Source organism: Tachypleus tridentatus, unplaced genomic scaffold (genome assembly GCF_004210375.1).
Source record: "Tachypleus tridentatus isolate NWPU-2018 unplaced genomic scaffold, ASM421037v1 Hic_cluster_2, whole genome shotgun sequence".
Classification (NCBI taxonomy): Eukaryota; Metazoa; Arthropoda; class Merostomata; order Xiphosura; family Limulidae; genus Tachypleus; species Tachypleus tridentatus.
In genome coordinates, this window is record NW_027467782.1 from 13,702,963 (window position 1) to 13,729,110 (window position 26,148).

At 35.4% G+C, this 26,148-nt stretch overlaps 2 protein-coding genes across 21 annotated transcripts in view; one reads left to right on the forward strand and one right to left on the reverse strand.

Moving 5' to 3' along the window:
* LOC143242162 (sodium- and chloride-dependent GABA transporter 1-like) overlaps positions 1 to 26,148 on the forward strand; it is a 532,318-nt gene that overhangs the window by 199,406 nt on the left and 306,764 nt on the right. The gene's annotated exons all lie outside the window — the stretch shown is intronic.
* LOC143242429 (uncharacterized) overlaps positions 22,364 to 26,148 on the reverse strand; it is a 59,190-nt gene continuing 55,405 nt past the window's right edge. For 5 of the 17 annotated variants that reach the window (XR_013022680.1, XR_013022682.1, XR_013022681.1 and 2 more), the window contains exon 6: positions 22,675 to 22,701. Coding sequence is in view for 4 of the 17 variants with exons in the window: in XM_076485815.1 (XP_076341930.1) it covers positions 22,661 to 22,701 (41 nt within the window). In the remaining 13 variants the exon portion in view is untranslated. Of the gene's footprint in view, positions 22,702 to 26,148 lie in introns of all 17 variants that reach the window. The other 12 variants (XR_013022675.1, XR_013022674.1, XR_013022673.1 and 9 more) reach the window with 9 other exon arrangements.

Sequence of the window (26,148 nt, forward strand, 5' to 3'; positions counted from 1 at the left end):
TTACGCCTAATATAAGGAAAGTCGTAAGATATAGTTGAAGATCATTTATTATTGTTTTCAATAGACTCACAAAGCATCATAGATGTTATGAGGATGTTGAAAACCATTCACACAGTGCAATTTAAGATTGACAAATAACTGTCCTCAGTAAAAATAGTCTTACTCTTGAGAAAGGTAATCAACATTGAAATAGCATTTTGGAAGTTGTAATCAGTGATGACGAGAAAACCCAGTTGTAGGGAAAAATATATATGTAAAAACGGCTGGTTTGGGTTGAAAAAAGTTTTATGTAGGTTTGTGAACCTGACGATGACCAAAATATTGTTCGGTCCTTTACAATTTTCTCAACCCAAACGTCTATATATTTTGAAAGTTGTATTCAATGTTTCAAAACAAAACATCGAGTCCTTAAAGTTGAATATGAAGAATTGGTCTAACGAGTGTGTGTGTTTTTTATTTTAGGAAAGCCACAAAGGCTATCTGCTCAGCCCACCGAGGGGAATCAAACCCCTGATTTTAGTGTTGTAAATCCGGAGACATACCGCTGTACTAGCGGGGGACTGGTCTAACGAAATATCTTTGGTTCACAGTTGCCAACAAAGCAACAGCAACAACCCTTCTCTACTTCAATTCGTGATGACGAGACAACCCATTTGTAGAGAAAAATATATATTTAAAAAAACACAAAAAGTCACTTTCAAAAGTTTTCGAACGCTGTAAATCAAATAAACACAACATAACCATAAAAAATACCCAAATACTAAATAAACAAACAAACTTAAAATTGAAGAAGCTTTACTTATACAACAACTCTAGCCCAAAATTAACCAATACAAAGGAACACCTTTATAACTATATTAATAATATAATATAATACAATCAAACCTTCTAAGTACGCCCTCTACATTTCTACACTCAGTTACATAACCCCCCTTCAAACATGTAGTCAGCTATCGGTCAGTTACCTCTTTCTTTCTTTGTGAACCTGACGATGACCGAAGAAGGTCGAAACGTTGTTCGCTCCTCTGCATAGTGCTTTCTCTATCCATTGTTTGTTTGTTTGTGTTTTTAATTTCGCGCAAGGCTACTCGAGGGCTATCTGCGCTAGCCGTCCCTAATTTAGCAGTGTAAGACTAGAGGGAAGACAGCTAGTCATCACCACCCACCGCCAACTCTTGTTCTCTACCCATACCAACCGCTTTTTTACATATAACCTTCTCTACTTTGTATTACTATACAAACATTTCGTCCAACAATCCACAGTCTCTTGGATTCAGGAACAAACTTTCTCTATTACTCGTACACTACACATGTTATTGACTGAGATATTGTAAAAGTATTTAAACAAGTAACCGAAAGAGTTGAACTAAATATATGACAATCATTAGAAATTGTTAAAAATAGATTTAATATAAACAAAGATTTAGGCCATGGAGTCATGGAAGTAATTTTTTTGAAATCGTTGTTGTAGTTTGTTTTGAATTAAGCACAAAGCTACACAATGTGCTCTGCCCACCACGGGCATCGAAACCCGGACTTTAGCGTTGTATGTCCGCAGACATACCGCTCAGCCACTGGGAGGCTTGTTTTTGTGAATGGCACCATTGTAAAAATATGTTAATTACATAAATGCATCGGTTGATGATTGTTTGTTTGTTTTCGAATTTCACGCAAAGTTACACGAGAGCTATCTGCGCTAGCTGTCCCTAATTTAGCAATGTAAGACTAGAGGGAAGGCATCTAGTCATCGCCATTCACCGCCAACTTTTAGACTACTCTTTTACCAACGAATAATGGAATTGACCGTCACATTATTACTGTCCCACAGCTGAAAGGGCGAGCATGTTTGGTGTGACAGGGATTCGAACCCGCAACCCTCGGAGTACGTCTCAAGCGCCTTAACCACCTGGCCATGCTGGGGCCTCATGTTGATGAGAAGCTTTATATTTACTTCATCATCTGGAAAATTGTGGAGTTGTTTCCACCGAACCGTGTAGAATTATTACAAAAATTTAACTTATATATATTTTTTTAATTTTACAAATAAATTACTGTGCAAGTAAAAAACTTTAATGTCTAGTTTGATTAATTTGTTGTTTTTTAATACAAGAACAGTCTGGTTTTAGGAATTAAAGCTATATTGTTATAGTAGAGATCGAGTTTGGGATCTTCGTGACATTCGAAACATCTTCAAAAGTATATAGAGCAAAGCAATTTCATTTAGAAAATCAGTATTCAATTATTGGATGACCACTCAAAAGAGAAGTTGTACAATTACATTATGATCCTCAACAACTGGTGATTCAAGACGAATAAGGATACGTTTATCTAAAGAAGTGTTTGTAAAGATATAAAATAGTTCTTTCAAACCCCGAGCTGATTTCCTTCCTCCTCATTATCTCTTTATAATTACATCAGGGTTCAGCCACTTTATACGCCAACTAACTGTATTTGTCTACTAATTGTATTTGTCCTTATCATAAAGCGTCAGATGAGGCGCCTTATTATTCCAGATGCCAGCCAGAAATAGTAACTGATTGGATAAGTGGAAATATAGTCAAGTTTCATTTGATTATGTATGTGTTCATTAAGAAAATTCAGCATAGAAAAAAGGCATAATGGAACTTTACATTTTATGTCATTTTTAATGGCTAGTCTTAGAGATAGTATCTACATATTTACATTTATTAAAACATGTATTTCCAACATCGGGTCGGAAACAAATTATATTAAAACACGGTAATTCCAAAAAATTCAAAGATAATAAAACCCAAAAGATAGAAAAAGTCATTAACAAAGTTTATGGGAAAACAATTATTTGACGAAAATTAAACAAAACCCTGCAAAACTTTTGAACAATGATGAAACCAAAATCAACACGTTTAAATGAGGGTAATACAAAAATAAAAAAAAAAACAAGTTGTTTATTAAAGGATATTTTGAAATTGTTACTAATTCTATCTCAATTTTATAAAACAAGATACTAAGTTGTTTGTTGTTGTGGTTAATTCTTACATTTCATTTCTTTCAAAGATACTCTAGGGATATCTGCTCTTGCAATCCCCAACTGTAAAGTGATAAACTAGAGGGAAGTCATCTTTTTAACCCAGATGGTTTGGGTATTGGACTCCTAAGCCGAGGGTTGCGGGTTCGCATCCCCATCACACTTTGTTCTTTGCCCGGCATGGCCAAGCGTGTTAAGGTGTGCGACTCGTAATCCGAGGGTCGCGGGTTCACTTGCTCGCCCTTTTAGCCGTGGGAGCGTTCTAATGTTACGGTCAATCCCATTATTCGTTGGTAAAAGAGTAGCCCAAGAGTTGGCGGTGGGTGGCGATAACTAGCTGCCTTCCCTCTAGTCTTACACTGCTAAATTAGGGACGGCTAGCGCAGATAGCCCTCGAGTAGTTTGGTGCGAAATTCAAAAACAAACAAACAATCTTTTTAACATCATCCACCATAGAATACATAAGAATAAACAGTGTCATTACAACTCATTAGCTGTAATAAATCATTATTTATATACAAAAGTTTTACAAACTTATAAACAGTACTGAGCCTTCTGTCTGATCTGGAATTTTTTTGGTATCTTATCGACGGTTCACGAAGAACGAATTAATTTTATGCTGAAATGTTTACACTTCGCTTAATGGCCAGTCTCACGCCATTATTCTCGCAACTAATGCTCTCATAGGGCTACTCTTTTACCAACGAATAGTGAGATTGACTGTAACATTACAACGCCCCCACGGCTGGGAGGGCGAGCATGTTTGGGATGCGAACCCGCGACCTTCAGATTACGAGTTGCACGCCTTAACACGCTTGGCCATGCCGGGCCACAAAGAAGTGATTCGTTAGACATATATATGTCTCTCTCTATTTCTGCAAGTGTTTAGGTTTAAAATTAATGTTTCCTAAGAAATATTAATCCCCTGGGGTGCTCGAAGACTAACAGTTCTCCTTCAACCCTGCACCTGGTATGAGTTTGAAAAATAATAACGTTATTGGTTCAAACTGATAGACCGATTAATTAATTCATGTAAATGCTTGTCTGGTAAGCGTGGCAGACTACAAGGCGAAGGCAAAGTAACCCCCCCTTTCAAGAAGAGAAACGGAGGAATACGACAAGAAGCAAGCCGGATAAAATACAAACAACATTCAAACGGGTCATTTCAGGGCCGGGCATGGATCGATGAATCAAAGTACCCTGGCAGGGATCTAAAGATCCAATGCCTCAAATTTAGGTGTGGGGGAAACGGGAGTATCCCGAGGAAACCCACTTTCACTAGACGGGACCGAATAAAGCCCGCCTAGTGCCCTTGAGATGTGCTGGTCATGGGAGATGGATTGGACCTGAAACGAGACTTAACAAAAAAAACAACAACAACAAGATATGTTAGAGAAAAACAAGCAAACAAACAAACAAACAAGAGTTATATTGTGTTAGACTGACTGAGAATGAAGTTATATGGGGATAAGTATTTACACCAGGATTTGGGAGTAGCTGCTATGTTTTTAAAGTCGGAAGTCAGTGCGTTACGATGAGTGGATTTTTTAAAGTATTTGGTGGCAAGTTTAATTAATCATTCAGAAATTGGTAGGATTTTAGTGTGTGTCTGATCATATTCAACAGGAGTGTAGTGTGGCAGGCGATGTGCGAGTCGTATAACTCGATTTTGGAGTCTCAGTAATAGTACTTGGTTCTTGTTAATGTTGCATGTTACCATGGCTCCATATTCTATGAAAGGTCTAATGAATGTTTTGTAAATATGTAAAATAGTTTGAGACCTGCAACTGTGGGTGTAGTGACTAATTTTGCAGAGATATGATATTCTGGTTAGCACTTTCTTTCTAATATTTTTTGAAATGGGAAAGTAAGTCGTGTGTTGATTGTAATACCAAGGAATTTAGCGGTGTTAGAGAAAGAGGTAGGGGTATTATAAAGATACAGTTTTGCAAGCTTTACTCGTTTTAATCTTTTGTTAAGTCGACGGTGGAGGATTATAGCCTGGGTTTTAGAGGGATTGAGTGTGACTTTCCATTTATTGCACCAATGGGTAATTTTGTCTAATGCTTTTTGTATTTTCGTAGCCGCTAGGGAGGGTCCCATGAAGTGGACCATAAGGCAATGTCGTCGGCATATTGTGATGTATAGGTAGATGACGTGATCGGCTGCGGTAAATTGTTAACAAAGAGTGAGTATAGTAGGGAACTAAGAACTGATCCCTGTGGGGCTCCTGCGTTAAAGGTGAATGACTGGGAAAGATTTGAGTTTATCCTAACTCTAGTTGTTATGTTTTCAAGGAAATTTGAAATCCATCTAAGGAAAGTGGGGGGGTATTTTAAACTTTAAGAGTTTGTATCTTAGGCCATTGTGCCAGACTGTATCGAAAGCTTTTTGTATGTCTAAGAATATCGCGACTGTGGCTTGAAGTTTATTGAACCCTGTGAAGCTTGTTTCCACAAGTCGTACAAGGTGATTTGCAGTTTGCCTATTTTTGCGGCCTGCATTCTGAATATTGGATAAAATGTTTTCGTTTTCTAGTTTCCAGAGCAATCTGGAAGTGATGCTTTTTTCCATTAGTTTACCAATACAATTTAATAAACTAATTGGTCTAAAATCACTAGGGTGGTGCGAAAGAGATCCTTTCTTGGAGATTAGAGTAATAATATCAGATTTCCTTTCATTAGGTAGATAACCTGAGTAAAAGGAGAGGTTAAACAGATTAGTAAGATGTGAGAGGAGTTCGTTAGAAGCATTTTTTAGAATGATATTTGGTATGCAGTCTTCCCCCAGGTGTTTTATTTTTAAGTTTTCTAATGTATAGCTTGATCTCCGGTGTAGTTATTGGGGATGTTATATTATTAGTCGTGTGGATATGAGTAAGGTCGACTGGAAACTTGACTGAAAAAAGTTCGTTATTGTCTGTGATGGTAGAGTTTACTTTGGTCTCGTGATGCCTGTTGAAATTTATGTGTAGTGGCGTGCAGAAAGTGTGTTGGAAGTATTTGGCGAATAGGTCAGTTTTTTCCCTGTCATTGTTGGCGGTAGTATTATCGTATGAGATTACTCCGGTGTCAGTATTTTCGCGACATATATTTTTAAAAGTTTTCCAAAAGGAGGCGGTGTTAGGTTTAAGGTTATCGAGTTTGTTACAAAAGTTGCTCCAATTTTCCTTTTGTTGTGTTCTTATGAGGCGTTCTAAGTTGTTTTTTACTTTGTTAATTTGTGGTTTAAGTAATGGGTTGCGTGTAACGATGTATTCGCGGCGAAGTTTCCGTCTTGCAATAATTAGGGAGTGAATTTCGGGTGTGAGTTTCCAGGTGTTAGGTGTGTTTTTTAAAGGTTTGGTTGGGACTATTTGCTGAATGGTTTTTTATATGGAAGTGGAAATTTCTTGATAGTAACGTTCAATGTCATCCTTGGTATTTGTGACTTTTAAGTATTCAGGGAGGAGTGCGTTTAAGGTACGGTTAAAGGATAGCCAATTAGTCTTAGAAAAGTTGTAAGAATTGTTAGGGGGTTTTAGTGACTGCAGTTCTGGTGGAATTATTCCAGCTGGGGTTACTTAATTGGAAAGATAAAGGGTTATGATCTCCACCGATATTATCATGTACCTTGAAGTTATGTATTAGGTGTGTGATTGATGGGGTAGCGATCGCTAGATCAATTACACTTTGTGTTCCATTATGATGTGTATGTGTCGGTGAGTTGTTATTGATTACATTTAGGTTGTGTGTGTGCACAAAGTTGGCTAGAATTCTGCCGGAAGTGTTTGTAGTGTATCCGCGGAGTGTTGGATGCGACGCATTAAGGTCGCCGAGTAGAGCTACATTGTTAAATGTGTTAATAATGGAGTATAGAAATGTAGTGTCAGGGGTGACCTGGGGGAATATATATATATCTCTAAAAGAGTTATATCGGGTAGTGATTGTGATTTGATGTTACAAAGTATATATTCATGGGAAGTTGGTACGTTGTGGTCGATCAAGGTGATGTTTATATTCTGTTTGTGCAATTGTGCAATACCTCTGGTGTGAATGGTTTTAGGTTTAGAAATAACCTTGTAATGGGAGAGTTGGAAGTACATATATATGTGTGTGTGTGTGTATCTTTTATTTTAAAACACGCCAAGAAACTGGAACACATCTGGTAAACTTTCAATACTTTCAAGGCAACAATAACTCTTTTAAAATATATAATTCTTATGTTGAGTTTTTCATGTTTCTTTTCGTAAGGTACACAATGACAGACCAAAACAGGGTGAGCTTTCATGTCCATGTTTTCGATATCACTTAATTGGACGGGCCTGGCATGGCCAAGCGCGTTAAGGCGTGTGCTTCGTAATCTGAGGGTCGCGGGTTCGCGCCCGAGTCGCGCCAAACATGCTCGCCCTCCCAGCCGTGGGGGCGTTATAATGTGACGGTCAATCCCGCTTTCGTTGGTAAAAGAGTAGCCCAAGAGTTGGCGGTGGGTGGTGATGACTAGCTGCCTTCCCTCTAGTCTTACACTGCTAAATTAGGGACGGCTAGCACAGATAGCCCTCGAGTAGCTTTGTGCGAAATTCCAAAACAAACAAACAAACTTAATTGGACAAGGTATTAAACCTGGCATCATTATTAAAGGAGGTAAAAGGTAAATCACTCAAGATCTGAGCCACAGACAGCTTTAATTTTATCTTATTTCCCTCCCTTCGCAAAGCACTTTGAAATAGATCATTAGAAAAAGTAAAGATAAAAAAAACAAAACTTATTTGGTTTAATACCAAACATTACCTAAAAATATTCAAACCTATTGGGTTTAATACCGAATATTGCACAAAAACACTTAAACCTATTGGGTTAATACCGAATATTACATCACAAAGAATCAAACTTATTTGGTTTAATACCAAACATTACATAAAATATTCAAACCTATTGGGTTTAATACCAAACATTACATAAAAATATTCAAACCTCTTGGGTTTAATACCGAATATTGCATAAAAACACTTAAACCTATTGGGTTAATACCGAATATTACATCACAAAGAATCAAACTTATTTGGTTTAATACCAAACATTACATAAAAAATATTCAAACCTATTGGGCTTAATACCGAATATTACATCACAAAGAATCAAACTTATTGAGTTTAATACCAAATATTACATTGAAAAGAATCAAACCTGTAGAACTTTATACGGAAAATTGCACCAAAGAGAATCAAACATATTGGGTTTAATACGACACATTACATCAAAACGAATCAAATCTATTGTGTTTATTTCGGAACATTACATAAAAGGATTTAAACTTATTGGGTTTAATACCAAACATTACATAAAAAAGAATCAAAACTACAGGACTTCATACCGAAAATTACATCAAACCTATAGGGTTTAATGCGGAATTTTACATCAAAAAGAATTTAAACCTATTGTGCTTAATACCAAATATTGCATCAAAGAAAGTCAGTCCTATAGGGCTTATTACCAAATAATCTGGCATCAAAGAGAATGAAGCTACAGAACTTCGTACAGTTTGTTTGTTTGAAATTAAGTATAAAGCTACACAATGGTCTATCTGTGTTCTGACAACCACGTGAGGGCTTAATATTGAACATTGAGTATATTTCACTTAATATGAGAAGTGATTCAGCAGAAATGTTTATAGTGGAGATGTACGTACTCTATCACAAGGATTCATGGTTCATTTAATATGTAGTAAGTTCCCACAAGGATTCATGGTTCATTTAATATATAGTAAGTTCCCACAAGGGTTCATGGTTCATTTAATATGTAGTAAGTTCCCACAAGGATTCATGGTTCATTTAATATATATTAAGTTCCCACAAGGATTCATGGTTCATTTAATATGTAGTAAGTTCCCACAAGGGTTCATGGTTCATTTAATATGTAGTAAGTTCCCACAAGGGTTTATAGTCCGTTTAATATGTAGTAAGTTCCCACAAGGGTTCATGGTTCATTTAATATGTAGTAAGTTCCCACAAGGGTTCATGGTTCATTTAATATGTAGTAAGTTCCCACAAGGGTTCATGGTTCATTTAATATGTAGTAAGTTCCCACAAGGATTCATGGTTCATTTAATATGTAGTAAGTTCCCACAAGGGTTCATGGTTCAATGAATATATAGTAAGTTCCCACAAGGGTTCATGGTTCATTTAATATGTAGTAAGTTCCCACAAGGGTTCATAGTCCGTTTAATATGTACGAACCTCTTACAAGGATCCATGGTTCATTTAATATGTACGAACCTTCCACAAGGATTCATGGTTCATTTAATATGTACTAACCTTCCACGAAGGTTCATAGTTCATTTAATATGGTGTTAGAGGGATTCGAATCTGCGACCCTCATATTACAATTCCAGTTCCCCTAACCTCCTGACCAAGCCTCGTACTGTAAGGAACTTTACGAATAAAAAAAAACAACTAATTAGGTTTATAAAATAGTAAATAAATAGCATACAACGTTATAATCTATATTGATTCAAAGTTTTTCCCGTCACCTTCGAGAGTGAACTTTCAGAATGGAACATAAATACGAAGTTCTTTTACACGAATTTCAAACAAGTATGTGTGCTAACAATATTGTCAATAACATACTCTCGTTTTAAACATCAGGTGTCTCTGTCAGCGATAGACCTAAAAACATTAGGTGTCTCTGTCAGCGACAGACCTAAAATTCGTCATTTTCTTTGTCAAGGTGGTAAGTCTTACTCTGAAATAAGATGATTTACTTTGTAAAATATCAACAGAAAATAATCCTAAACATATTTGTCAATCGATAATAAACTGAAACCTCAAGGAAATATGCCGAGATTTGACAACAACCGACACAACAACATAAACACTTAAAGTCTGTTTAGGGAAAATGAAACACTTTGGAATATTATTATACAGTTTAATATCTTGAATTATAAAAGTATATTCCTGCAAGACTAATTCTCTCGCGGGAAGTAAAAAGAGCGTGGCCAAGGCGTTATAAGGCAATTCACAAGTGAGTCTAACTTACGATTTTCTCATTTTGATTCAACACAATTCAACACAGGATAAATCCAGTTTCATTTATTTCTAATTTGTGTATCTTTTCTCGAGATGACCAGTCGTGTTCACTATCCCTGGCAGACCACAGTTTGTAAGCAGTTTATCTCGAGACGACCAGTTGTGTTCACTATCCCTGGCAGACCACAGTTTGTAAGCAGTTTATCTCGAGATGACCAGTTGTGTTCACTATCCCTGGCAGACCACAGTTTGTAACAGTTTATCTCGAGATGACCAGTTGTGTTCACTATCCCTGGCAGACCACTGTTTGTAAGCAATTTATCTCGAGATGACCAGTTGTGTTCACTATCCCTGGCAGACCACTGTTTGTAAGCAATTTATCTCGAGATGACCAGTTGTATTCACTATCCCTGGCAGACCACAGTTTGTAAGCAGTTTATCTCGAGATGACCAGTTGTGTTCACTATCCCTGGCAGACCACTGTTTGTAAGCAATTTATCTCGAGATGACCAGTTGTGTTCACTATCCCTGGCAGACCACAGTTTGTAAGCAGTTTATCTCGAGATGACCAGTTGTGTTCACTATCCCTGGCAGACCACAGTTTGTAAGCAGTTTATCTCGAGATGACCAGTTGTGTTCACTATCCCTGGCAGACCACAGTTTGTAAGAAGTTTATCTCGAGATGACCAGTTGTGTTCACTATCCCTGGCAGACCACAGTTTGTAAGCAGTTTATCTCGAGATGACCAGTTGTGTTCACTATCCCTGGCAGACCACAGTTTGTAAGCAGTTTATCTCGAGATGACCAGTTGTGTTCACTATCCCTGGCAGACCACAGTTTGTAAGAAGTTTATCTCGAGATGACCAGTTGTGTTCACTATCCCTGGCAGACCACAGTTTGTAAGCAATTTATCTCGAGATGACCAGTTGTGTTCACTATCCCTGGCAGACCACAGTTTGTAAGCAGTTTATCTCGAGATGACCAGTTGTGTTCACTATCCCTGGCAGACCACAGTTTGTAACAGTTTATCTCGAGATGACCAGTTGTGTTCACTATCCCTGGCAGACCACAGTTTGTAAGCAGTTCATCAACCGATATCATGATCGTACATAGTGAGTTTTAAGGTGAATTTCATTCCCTGTACACCACATTAATGTGACATCTTCATGATATTCAATTTAAATGTGTCAGTATTTAACATTATTCAGAATCTAGTTCATAACGTCCGTATGTGCAAGACAAACATATCTTACTCGTGTCTAGTATTTTGAAGAAGTTTCTTATGACTGAACACAATAACCCTTTAGTTATATAATCATTTATATAATTCTCAAACTCTGGAAGAAATGAATATCAAGACAGGATAATTTTCTAGTCATAAAATTATGACTGTGGGCGTGATAAACACAGAAGGATTTTATTTGAAACACGGACCTTATGTGTTTAATAGAATAATTAGAGAAACCTTCACTTAAACAACAGGTTTGGTTTGGTATGGTTTGAATTTCGAGCAAAGCCACACCTGCGCTACCCGTAAGACTAAAGGAAAGGCAGCTAGTCATCACCACCCACATCCAACTCTTGGGCTACTGTTTTACCAACGAATAGTGGGATTGACCGTAACATTATAACACTTTGCCCTCCCGGCTAAAAGGGTGAGCATATTTGGAGTGATGGGGATTCGACCCTGCAATCATAATATTACGACTCGAGGACCATAACCTCCTGGTCATGCTGGGTCACCAGAAAAACAGAACAATGACCCTATTCTGACAGACATTTTGTGTCATATGTTGAATTATTATGGTGCCGGGCCACCAGAGAAACAGAAAAATGACCCTATTCTGACAGACATTTTGTGTCATAAGTTGAATTATTATGGTGCCGGGCCACCAGAGAAACAGAAAAATGACCCTATTCTGACAGACATTTTGTGTCATAAGTTGAGTTATTATGGTGCCGGGCCACCAGAGAAACAGAAAAATGACCCTATTCTGACAGACATTTTGTGTCATATTTTGAATTATTGTGGTAGCTCAGAATTAATCCTTTCCCAACACCGAATCCATTCTGTCGATGTGATAACAAACATCGTTGATTCCATTCTGTCCATGTGATAACAAAGATCGTTGAATCCATTCTGTCCATGTGGTAACAAACATCGTTGAATCCATTCTGTCCGTGTGATAACAAACAAAATATGTCAGTTTCTTTCTTCATCCTTTGGTCTTTCGTGTAAATGTTCATGTAAATGATAAATTCGTTTATTGTTATTATCTCGACATCTGTATAAATACAAAGCCTGCGTAAAAACTTAAGTTTCAGTATTGAAGCTAAGAGATGTAAGCTGTTCTCTGTGGGTAAGGATGATCCTAGCTTTAATTAATTAGAGAAAGAAAGGATCAAACACTGATACATAGAAACAAGGGATATTCACACAATTAAAAACATTGTCTGTACTCATATGAATGATATTTTTGCAGAACAATAATTACCTGATGGTTTGATGTAAAGTGAAGATTTATTCTGCATTACGCCTGATGACTAAACCAAATTCAACACATGTTTTCCGCGTGTGTAAACATCAGTATCTGCAGTACTCTGCTCATGACAATGTATTTCAAAACGATCTGGTTTAATAAATATTTAAATACATAGAACCTAAATCATTTTCCGTTCCACTTCAAAACATAAAGTCTACTGTTTATAACTTATTTTTAGATTAAATATATACACATCCAGTTACAGGACTTTTAGATAGTCATTACTTTAATAAACATACCATCTCCATTTTAAACGTTACAATATCGGATTTACGGTTATCAACATGGTTGGCAAACATATTTCTTCTCGACGGTTACAAATTTATGTTAATGTTCACCTGTGAGGACAAAACCTACTTTAATATGTTTAGTGGAAAGGGGCAACAGTTTATGGTGACCAAAAATGGCGGAAACTGGCGTGTCTTTCAATCATGACTTGTTTGGTACTATGAAAAATGTCTCAGAATAGCCTTTATCCTTGTTAATTAGATGTTGGGTAAATCGGGTAAGGAAAATCCGCCTTGGTCCGGCATGGCCAAGCGTGTTAAGGCGTGCGACTCGTAATATGAGGGTCGCGGGTTTGCATCCCCATCGCGCCAAACATGCTCACCCTTTCAGCCGTGGGGGCATTATAATGTTACAGTCAATCCAACTATTCGTTGGTAAAAGAGTTGGCGGTGGGTGGTGATGACTAGCTGCCTTGCCTCTAGTTTTACACTACTAAATTAGGGACGGCTAGCACAGATAGCCCTCGAGTAGCTTTGCGCGAAATTCAGAAAACAATCAACAAATTTAAAACAATCAAAATCCGCCATCTACCTTCTTATGCTGAAATGAAATTGACGAAGCACGAAAAGACATATTTTCCGATAACTTGTCTTCACAGTACCTCTTTCGGTTAGAACTGATGAAACAACTACTACAAGTTGCAGAAATGTGTATTTCTCGATAGTTTCACTCTGTTGTGAATACAGAACAAAGTGAAACCTTTCTTGACTGAATCTAAGATTAGTTGTTAGATACTAAGTTATTTTAATAAAGCTTTTTTACTGATTTTGATACTGATCATAATAGGATCATAATCCGGGTTTTAGAGGTCAAACAGTTTCATGAAACATTATTTTATTTCTCCATAAAGATTCTATTCTTCATGAGTGCACGGAAGTCGTAATAAATTATCTCTTTATGAGCTTCAATTTGAAGGATGATATTAACTCAGTATTAAATAGACAAAATTAAAGGAGCAGATAAATTGGAAGCACGTTGTAGAAGCCACAACACAATAAGTGTACAATTAGCAACAGAAAATACATTATTTCTAGACATATTTTTCTCTCATTGTTTCAGAAAAAACAACTGAAACGTGTATTTTTTATGTTGGTTTATTTATTTCATTAGTGATATGAATATTTGTTTAAGTAAGGTTGTTGTATTCCTACAGTCTCACAGAGGTTAAAACACTAACTTATGAACGGGCTCTACTCTAATGTCTTCTTATTCACCTTTTGTTGTAAGACACAAATTCAAATCTCGGAGATGTCAAAAATAGTTATCAAACAAATTATATTTAGACGTTAAGTTATTGTACATCATAGTATTAATGAATTATATGGATGTATTAGGTTTGATAAATAAACAAATACATGTTATTAAGGCAAAAAATACAACTTTTATTAAATCGATTACCCTCTTATTTATTTCTTTGACACTCGTGTTGTTCATACCTTAACTTTTCATAAACTTCATATAACAAATGAGTTTCACTCTTCGATGGGCTGACAATTTATAATGCTAAAATTTGGGTTTCGAATTCCCTAAGTAGGAAAAACTGCAAATGGTTCGTCCACTTCATTGCTTTGGGCTTGACAATTGACCAACGTGCCCCTAGCAGCATAGCGGTATGTCTGTGGATTCACACTGCTAGAAACTGGGCCTCGATTCCCGTGGTAGGCAGAGCACAGCTTATCCATTGAGTAGCTTGTGCTTAATTCCAAATTAATCACAAACGTTTAGCGTGCTTATCTTTCACACGTGCTGCCATCTGTTATGCACATCTCGTACTATGAATAATTTCTACATATTTATCTTGCTGTTCAAGAAATGCTCATTTTCGGACGTTTCTCATTGTGCAAAGAGCAAAAAAATAATAACTGGATCGGTAGAATTAAGGATTAAAGAATTCTTTATCAAGATTTATTTTAATTTCCATAAATAATTCTAGTATTAAGAGTTCTACTTACAGTTTACATTAAAATGATTTCAGTATTTTACGTTTTGCAGTCCACTTAAGTGAAATCAATATGAGCAAAGCAAAGTTTGAAGAAGAAACAGCAAAAAAGGTAAAACAATATTAGAAATATACGCTCATGAGGGAGATATCGCGCTGTTATACATATATCACAAGGTACGACTTGAAATTATTATTATTCACAAGCTTTCTCTTGTAATTCCAAAAGGTGCTGGTCATAAAGAAAAGATGGAGGATTAACACACTGAACTTTATTTTTTAACATTCATAAATTTTGTATTTAACATTTTTTCAAAATTATCTTTTTTATATGTTTAAATATTAGCATGAAGTTAATCGAGAGGTTAAACGCAAACGTTCACGAACTTGGCAGGGGGTTTAGTTTATAAAGAGGAAAGTTTTGAGAATTCCCACCCTCACTGAGGAACGTTGTGGTTCGTCTGTGTCCCCTCACGTGAGAGATTATTTAACTGTACTTGAAACTTTGCCTGTATTTAATTTTTACTTGTTTAAGGTATAAAAAATCAAGAGTTATCTGCGTCATCCATAATACTCAACACTGGAGTGAAGACAGCGGATCAACAAGACACATCTCCAACTCTTAGGTTACTTTAAAGGAATAGTAGGGTTCGATTGTCGGTCTTACTGTCATTACTTCAAAGTCATGATGTAATTTTATGATAAAGGGATTCGAATATTAAGCCGGTGTATTAATATTCTGGCTTGCTAAGCACACGAAGCTACGTCCACAGTTTCGGTTCTTCTGGTCTGATCTCTCGTGACTTAAATGCTCAACATGTTGTTATTTATATGATTCTATTACTTCTCCACTGTTGCCTAATTATGGACGATCCGATGTGCCACTAAAATAATACGAAATGTTCAAATTTGATTGTTATGCACTCAATAGAATAAAGTAATAAATATTGTATTGCAAAGTTGAAATCTTTATGTTGCATTCTTTGGTTTTGTTTTTCTCCAGAGTTAATATTTCTTGTCTTAAACGTTTTGAAACGTTTAAGTTGGAAAGAAAAGTTTGTTTGTTTGTTTTGGAATTTCGCACAAAGCTACTCGAGGGCTATCTGTGCTACCCGTCCCTAATTTAGCAGTGTAAGACGAGAGGGAAGTCAGCTAATCATCACCACCCACCGCCAACTCTTGGGCTACTCTTTTACCAACAAATAGTGGGATTGACCGTCACATTATACACCCCCACGGCTGGGAGGGCGAGCATGTTTAGCGCGACGCGGGCTCGAACCCGCGAACCTCGGATTACGAGTCGCACGCCTTACGCGCTTGGCCATGCCAGGCCACAGGAAAGAAAAGAGTTTAGAAAACTGAGAAGGCAAATAATTATACAAGTAAAATTACCCTTTTTTAAAAATTTATACTAACCCTTAAATGTAACACCTGTAAATTTTGGTAGTTTTCACCAATTTGAGAACGTAGAGTGTCAAAATTGAATGATAAAAAATGGAGCGCCCTGGTGGACATTTATGGTGTTGTTTTTAGTATAACTTTTCTGTGTCTAAATAGACATTACAAAACAAACAGCAATATTTATAACTACGATATGCTGTCAATATACAAGAATGTTGTAAATATACATTCAAAGAACATTATCTTACATCAAAATACAAATAAATTAGAGAAACATATTTTTTTATAATTTATGTTGAAATCAGTGAGTTTTTCCCTCAGTATGTCAATGGTAAGTTTCTAAAATTATCATGTAACATCAATAATCAGTTTTCAACTTCCCGCACTGGACAGAAAGCAGGTAACTCACTTTGTATGTTTCAGCACAACAACAACAGATATATACAAATAGATAAATAACAACAACAAATATATACAACTAGATAAATAACAACAAATATATACAACTAGATAAATAACAACAAATATTGTCAGACAACTAGAAAAACAACAACAATAAATATGTACTGTCAAACAATTAGAAAAATAACAACAATAAATATATACTGTCAGACAACTAGATAAACAACAACAACAAACGCTGTCAGACAACTAGAGAAACAACAACAACAAATACTGTCAGACAACTAGATAAACAACTACAAGAAATATATAGTGTCAAACAACTAGTGAAACAACAAATCCTGTCAGACAACTAGATAAACAACATCAACAAATACTGTCTCAATTTTAAAACACATTAAAGGTTTGTTTCACTTAGCACAGAGACAAACAACGGATTATTTTTGAAGTATCTGCTGGAGTTTCAGTTGAAGAACTTAACTTTGTAAACCATGAAGCTTTCCACTAGTCATAGAAGGACAGGTTATAAACCATGAAGCTTTCCACTAGTCATAGAAGGACAGGTTATAAACCGTGAAGCTTTCCACTAGTCATAGAAGGACAGGTAATAAACCATGAAGCTTTCCACTAGTCATAGAAGGACAGGCCAGAAACAAACTGGTTCGTTTATGAAAAGTTTCTATAAACTTATACTCTAAAAGTAATTTAAGTTTGAAATGTTTTAATTTCTAGCTAAAAAGATCAAACATTTAGGGTGTTTGTGTTTTTCTTATAACAAAGCCACATGAGGCTGTCTGCTGAGCCCACCGAGGGGAATCAAACCCCTGATTTTAGCGTTATAAATCCGGAGACTTGCCGCTGTACTAGCGGGGTGCAAACATTTTTTGAAATATTAAATATATATTTATTGAACATGGATGGTCCATATAAACTCATGTTTGATCACGTGGTTTGTATTTATAAAACGAAATGATATTTCTTAAAATGTAAAAAATACGCCACCTATAACAGATCAAATTTGGGTTATTTTAAAAATCCAACCTCGTTATATGATAAATTTCTCCAATAAATATTGTGCGTCCATAGACTGTTTTTACTTATATCTAAGGAGAGTCACTCTAGTTTGTTTGTTGTTGTTTTCATCTCAAAATACTGCTTTTACTGTTTGGATAATATGTGTAAGAGAACAACTCGCTAAAAATTTAAATAACTTTAAAGCAATACATATGTGGAATTATAGTTAAAATTAAGTTCAGACTAAAGCTAATTTATTTTTAATAGGACTTCCTTTTTAAAATTCAGATACTTATGTTCTCTCACATACATCTCTGTACAATATGAAGTAAAATCAAAATACATAACTAAAACTGCACACTTGGAATACCATTCTTGTATAGTTTCGACCCAGTACAGTGGAACCCCTCTAAAGCAGTCACCTTCGGGACTGAGACAAATTGGCCTGATTAGAGAGGTTCCATTGTACATAATTAGGGGTTATGTAAACAAAAAAGGGACTGTGACTGAATGACCTCTTTCAAAGGGTGGCCGCTTAGAGGGGTTCCACTGCACATAATTTGGGATTATGTAAACATAAAAAGGGACTGTGATTGAGTGACCGAATCTGAGGGGTGGCCTGCTTAGAGGAGTTCCACTGTACTTCAGATTTGTGTAGCATATTTAAATAGTTAGAATGTTTTCGTTCGGCTTGGAAGAAACTTCATAACATAAAAGTATATTTTGTTTCATGGATTGGTTAGCATAAAAATACCATAACGGAACTATTTTGGTACATAAAACTTAAGAAAAGTTTGTACTTTTTGGTTATGATATACCCTCAGGACACAACACGTTTGGGATCAATTTGTTTGTCAACATATCAAGTATTAGTTTTGAAATAGAATTAGGAATGTGTTTTGAGAAACTAAGAGTTATTCAGAAATGAAAGTTCTAGGATGTTCAACACCTAAAAAAATGTGCTTTGTTAACAAACAAACAGTGCGACTGTTCAGTAATTTCATCCACACCACATAAATTCCTCTCCTATAACACAAACGGTGTTCTAGAGTTATTATTTATAAGTATCTTTAAAAAGTATATCTTGTAAGTTCTCCTATTTAAAAGAAAAGAACTTCCAAAATTTAAATGTTTTAATTAATGGACTTAGGTTCAGCATGGCCAGGTAGGTTAACGCGTTGGACTCGTAATCTGATGGTCGATTGTTCGAATCCGTCTAACAACAGAAATGCTACACTTTCAGCCAGGGCAAGTCGTTAAAATGTGATGGTCAATCCCACTATTCGTTGGTAAAAGTGTAGCCCAAAATTGGCGGTGGGTGGTGATGACTAGCTGCCTTTCCTCTAGTCTTACACTGCCAAATTATGGACGGCTAACGCAGATAGCCCTCGAGTAGCTTTGCGTGAAATAAAAAAAACAAACAAACAAATTAATGGACTTATGAATAATATACAACAAGACGACGTCAGAAGCATCTAAACGTTTCATTTAGTGGATTTAGAAATATGTAAAAATCCTGTGTCCATAACATTGAAATGTTTCATTTGGTGAATTTAACAATAATAAGTAACAAGTCAGTAACATCTAAGTTCTTGAGTGTTTTTGACTGTGAAGAGGATGCTGCTAGTTTATAGAACGATTTAGATGATTTAGTTAGTTGGCAGATGGGTTGTTTTCATTATAATAAAACTCAAGATAATACATGTAGGTTATGATCATTTGAATTATAAGTATAATTTGGATCGAAATAACCGTAACAATCTCTAAAACCACCAAAACAGGCTAATAATGGTAGCAGTATTGCAAATAAGATTTTAGGTTGCGTCTTTAGAATATTGAATAAAAGTCCAAAGAGGTCAAAATGTAATTGGTAACAGTTGAGAAAAGGGTTACCAGAACGATGTCTGGGCCTGAAGGGCTGTCATACAAGAAGAGATTGAAATCTCTCAAGTTGTTTTCTCTTGGAAGAAGACCTGATTGAGACGTATAAGATTTCAAAGGAAATTTACCGTGTTGATGCATCATTTTTTGTTAATAGTTATAATTGTAGGACACAAATATAATATAAACATTTAATATAAGCCATCTTCAACTAAGAGTTTTATTGTTCTAACAGAATGTTTTGTCTTTAAAACGAGTTGCATTTGAATGGTGTGGAGGCAGTAAGTTTAAGTGAATTTTGGATAAAGCTTAACAGTTAAAAATTCACTTGCTAATGGCTATCAATGCACTCTCAATAGTTATAGGAATGATAATGGCTGGCTTAAAGATTTTTATTTTTTTGTGCTTAAAAGTTTTAATGTAGTAAAAATAGTATCGCTTGAAGGTGACAAAAACATTTTTATACCATTTAGACATCTGTAAATTTCTAGTAGTTGTAAACATTTCTAGCTTCATTGCAATTAGTCAATTGGTATATATAAAGTACTCACATCTCTTCTCATGTTAGTTATAAGTAGAGACAGTCAGTATACCATTGTCCTCATTTTTTATCATTAAACAACCTCTATAAATGACTTACAGAAATAACATCCCATCATGATCTCACATTTCTTCCAGTGTGAGAATGTTAACCTTATAGTCTAATTACGATAAACTCTATATTTATTAAACCATAAGATATCAGTGTTCACAATACAGAACGTAACCTATCGGACAAGAAGGTAAATATCAACCCCAAAAAATTGTTATACAACAATATAGGTGCAATTATTTATTAATTAATGTCTGTTACATTACTGTCAATATGTTAAAAGATAATTAGTTCGTTTTATTCAAAACAAATTAATGTTACGTATGCAACGTCTTCTGATGAAACCTGTTTTTTTGTTTTGTTTTTGAATTTCGCGCAAAGCTACACGAGGGCTATCTGCGCTAGCCGTCCCTAATTTAGCAGTGTAAGACTAGAGGGAAGGCAGCTAGTCATCACCACCCACCGCCAACTCTTGGGCTACTCTTTTACCAACGAATAGTGGGATTGACCATCACATTTGAACGTCCTCACGGCTGAAAGGACGAGCATGTTTGGAGCGATGGGGATGCAAACCTGCGACCCTCAGATTACGAGTCGCACGCCTCAACACACTTGGCCATGCCGAGCCCTGATGAAACCTTCTGAACACATCCAAAGGCTGTCTGTGATTTTCAGTTCTTTGGTGTCATTTGGTCTTTACAAAATATACGATATCTTGTAAGTCCTCAATTGGCTTACAAATACTTAATGTTCAGTAGATAGTTTAGTAAAAATAAACTCAGTTATACTCATTACCTGTTGTTAAAATTAAGCTTTCAACGTAATTGACCGATAAAATGCAATTTAATTTAACACATGTGAAAATAAAAGGAGTTTTGTAGTATTATGTGATAATGTAAAAAGTCATGTGAAATTGAAATCAGAAGGGTAAAATTCACACTTCGAAAGAGGAAACATTATATGTATGTTTACTTGTTGGAAATTACGAATATAATATATTAAACACACTATAGTTTACAGTTGTTTTTTTTATGATAGGGTATGATCGTTTCTAGTGTCTTTCAGTTATCCGTCTAATTCATAGTCGTCATTATACAAAATAAATTGCTTATTTAACTTAAACTAATTTTTGCTTTGCAAAGGTAGTATCTAAAAATATACCGATAGATAGCAGTGGTTTATCGAAGTATGTTTGTTTGAAGTCGAGCACGCGGGTCGTGTGTTATGAGTTGCAGTTATTTATCAAATACAATAAGCAAAAAACGTAATATGTGTTAATGAAATCGTCTGGAATAGTGTTTGCTGTTTCGATACCAAAAAATATTTTGCATCTATTGCTATTCAAGTTAGTGAAGTTTCGATATAAACTGATATTTATCACTGTCCGTTAAAATTATTATCGAGTGTAATATAACGTCTCTCATTGTCCAATCAGGAGTAAGTTAATCGTCCCCTGTTTAAAAACAAATTAAAATGACTCGCGTTCCTCACTTTCAATTCATGGATGCATTAAAAGAGTGACAGTCAAATCCTCCTATTTGATTAGAGTAAACTAAGGGTTAGAAGTGCTAACGTTGAAGTTCATTTATTAGCTGTCTTCTTTCTAGTCTTTCCCATGAAAATTAGGGTCGAATAGTATGCTATGCAGTTTTTGTGTGAATATTCGAAAGGGGTCAAACTAAACGACCTCAAAATGAAGGAAAACAAAAACTCAAGCAATAAATTTCCAAAACTACTTGTTAATATACTAAAATGAGTTTTCTTTTTTACCAAATTAAATTTCTAAGACATGAATCATAGCATCATAATAATTTAATATGATAATATAACTCATTCGTTTACGCTAACCTTCAAAGAAACGTGAAATAAGCCCCCTAGTGGCACAGATGGATATCTGTGGACTCACATCTCTAGAATCCAGGTTTATATACCCGTGGTTGGCAGAGCACAGATAGCCCATTTTGTAGCTTTGTGCTTAATTGCAAACAAATAAACCATAAAATAATTTCAAGTGTTTGCTTAGAGGTAGAAATTGCGAATCATATTTGTACATCATTCACCCTATAATAGTTTTTAAGCCTAATTTTGAATAAATTTTGTTCTTCAAGACTTTCGAAAAATAATGTTTTGTTTTGTATTTAATCTGAAAACGTTATTAAATAAAGAGAAATTAGAAAAGTTTTATGTGATTTATACAAGCTGAGGTCCTTTGTCCGGATAATGAACTTAAAAATAAAATGCGTGGGTTGATGCTATAATAAACAACAGAAAAGTCCTAACTTTCACACAATTTATTTATAACATAAAATATTATTACATTCCCCGTTATAATCTTACCAAAACTGTCTATAGGCTATGAGAACTCAATATTTGTATCTTTATACAAGGTATACACTGTGCAATGGTCAGTGTGACTTTGTAGGAAGAAATAGTGGCCAAAGTTGTGGCAGAATGGACACTTTCTTTCACCCGCTTTCAACACCGGGGTCCTAAAGTTCTTTCACAGTGTTTCATGTAATTAATTAGCATAGGTCATTGGCTGAAGAAGTGTCTTACGGACCGAAGTTGAAAGGTAACGAATCAAAGAAGGAAGTTAATATATCTCAAAGGCTCTTCTTATCAGCATTGTTGTGGCTGTTGAAGCAGAAACTTCAGTTCAGTTTATGTATTATTGTTATAAGTATGGCCATTTTTTTCATTTAATTTCACCACAAGTAATACTATAGCTCTGTCCAAGACATGTAAGACGTTTATACGGCCTTTTATACACTGCATGTATGATGTGTTATGGAAAATGTAATATTCTTTATTTTTTTATTGGGTTATATATATAAGACGTGGCGCCATCTATGAATATAGCTGACGTTAACGTACATCAAAGATAATTCCATATATATCTATTGAAACAGGGAACTTAAAAAGCTTACATCATTACATACTTCAATGCCAAATCTCGATCCCACAACAATTTCCAAGGTTAAATTTACAATTCAACTTACTTTTCATTGTTAGTATCACTCATGTTTTAATTTCTCTGCACTGGTATTATTTTCTGCATATTACATCACATTATCACTTTTTCTATTTCCCACCGTGTTTTGCCATTTCTTGATTTTTATTTTTATATTGTCTTTATAAACATCTCGCTCAGATCTCTTCTAACTCTTCGTTTCTCCAAGAGAAAACGATTTAACATATTTTAATCTGTTATTACATGACAACCCCTCTATCCCAGTCACCGTTGCAGTAACCCACCTATGAACCATTTTCAATAATTGAATATCTTTTTTTCTAAGGTGAGAAGCCAATAACTGAACACAATGTTCAAAATGTGGTACGCCACCTATGTAATGAAATGATAACCGCTTTAGACTTATATTCAACATTTCTTTAGATACAACCTAAAATTTTATTTGCCTTACCACTAGCAACAGCACACTGCTTGGATGTCTTTAGAGTCTGATCAATTACAGTGGAGCGCCGTTAAGCCGCGGTATTTGGTGGTGGGGGGAGTCAACCTGCTTAACCGCGGCTTAAACCTTTGTGACTGAAAAGCCGAAGTCGCCAACAGCTCCGCCGAGGAGCCTCATCCGAACCATTGCGTGATCATCACAATATTAATGTATAGACTATTCAGATACAATTGACAAGTGCCGTTTTAACACAAACGACCAATGCATTGCGATGGTTTGCTTTTCCCTGTAAAATTTCGTTTTCCCGTGTTACATGTCAATATGATATGCTCACTATTAATTCAGAAACTGAAGTGATTTCTATTGGGCTTGTGGCCAATATTTATACAATTCCATAACAATATCGGATTATCGAATTAAAAATAATACTTTAATTATTGATCACTTTTTTCACGGATTTACCGCGGATTAACTTTAATGTATGGAGAGGTGTGATTCGGTAACAATGGCGGCCTCCATAAAGCTGACATAGAGAGCGGATAAGGTAGATTAACGGTAAATTTCTATTGTAATATATTTTATTTATTTCCTAAATTAAAGCAAATCCTTTTAAATATCCCTTGAAGTTATAAAGACAAGGAGAGTGTGAGAAACTTTAAAAGCCAGGTAGTAGATTTAATACATCAAAATTTTGGGATAAGACTTGCTACAGCAGCTTAAGCGATTTCGCGGTTTATTGGTCCACGGCTTAATGACACTCCACTGTATTACACTAAGATCCCTTTCTTTCATAACACTGGTTATTCCCACCAAAATTATAGCTACAATTCAAATTATGATAACCCACATGTATTTATTATCTTGCATTCATCATAATTAAAACCAATCTGCCGTTATATTTGCCCAACTCACTAAATGATGTAAATCCTCTTCAAAGTTAGCAACACCCAAAACTTTGACATCATTTAAATAACTTATTGGTTATTTCTTCATCTCTGACATTGATGTAAATCAAAAGGAACAAAAGTCCTAAGACCGAATCCTGAGGTACCCCACTTGTGATGTTAATACAGTTAGACTGAACTCCATTTATAACAACGTTCTGCTCTCTTCCACCCGGCCATTCTTCCATCCAACTAACTAACCTATCCTTCACAGGTACATAAACAATTTTACAAGATTTTTTATGTGTCAAATGCTTTCTGAAAATCATAACCATTAACTTTTTCAAAGATAGTCAAAAGAATTGTAAGAAAATATTTTCCCTCAGCGAAGCCATGTTGAACATCCAAAAAACTTTTAAACTTAGTTAAATGACCTAGCAACGCTTGTTTTAATATATTTTAAAATCTTTTTTCCGCAAATGATGTAGGACTAATGGGTCTATAATTATTGGAATAGTTTTATCACCTCCCTTAAAAGGAGGAATTCCATTAGTTAAATTCCAACTATTCAAGGACTGACAAAAATTATAGTAAATAACTCATATATCCGATTTTTAACTTCCTTCAAAGCCATTGGGAGAATGTTATCTGTCCCAGAAGTCTTATCATTTTTTTAACTTCTCAATTTTCCTACACCAGAGTTCTTAGAATTAATGCAGTAATCTTATCCCAATTTCTAGACCCGACTCGTAATCTGGGGGTCGCGGGTTTGAATCCCCGTCACACCAAACATATAGGCGTTATAATGTGACGATTAATCCCACTATTCATTGGTAAAAGAGCAGCACAAAAGTTGGTGGTGGTAGTCACGACTAAGCTAACTTCCCTTTAGTCTGACACTGCTAAATTAGGGATGGATAGCGTGTAGCTTTGCGCGAAATTCAAAAAACAAACAAACAACTGTTAAAATCATTTAAACCATAAAATCATTTACAGGTGCTTGTCATGAATTTTGAATGCTCTTCAACCCAGTTACTTATTTGCTTACTTATTCAATTCGTGTTTTAAAGGTTGTGAGTTAAGATATGCTATAGTATTTCAGTCGAAATGAATACGTTTGTTTTAAATCAAAATCACATTGAGCCGCTTGCAGCGTCCTCTGCAGGGAATCTACCTCTGGATTTTAGCGTTTTAAGTACTAAAACTTATGGTTTTATGTTATTTTTACATTATTAGTCTATATAAAGTGTAAGTGTTCTGAAAATCGTATTGGATTTAAACTCCTATTGATGGCTCTTTGAATAAAGTAATTTAACTGTGAGTGGTGATAGAAAACTAGGGCTAAGTATTAGGAAATGTGTCATTTTCTTGTAGTATATTTTCTCAGAAACTCAGAAATTTTGCCTTGAATATGAAACTTCCATCAGATAATCTAATTTTTAAGATGAATCAGAAACATTTCAATCGAAAACTGGTATTTTAGTGTTTAAAAAAGTAAAATGTTAATTTTAGGCACACAAAGCAGAAACAGATATCATTCACAATTGTCATTTTTGTTTCTTTATCATTTTCCTATCCTTCAAGACAGTTGTTCTAATAATGTAAATCACACTTTTCTAATTATAATCAAATGAAACATCGTTAAGTCCTTCAACTATAACGACGTTTGTTTTTTGAATTTCGTGCAAAGCTACTCGAGGGAAAGCAGCTAGTCATCACCACCCACCGCCAATTCTTGGGCTATTCTTTAACCAACGAATAGTGGGATTGACCGTAACTTTATA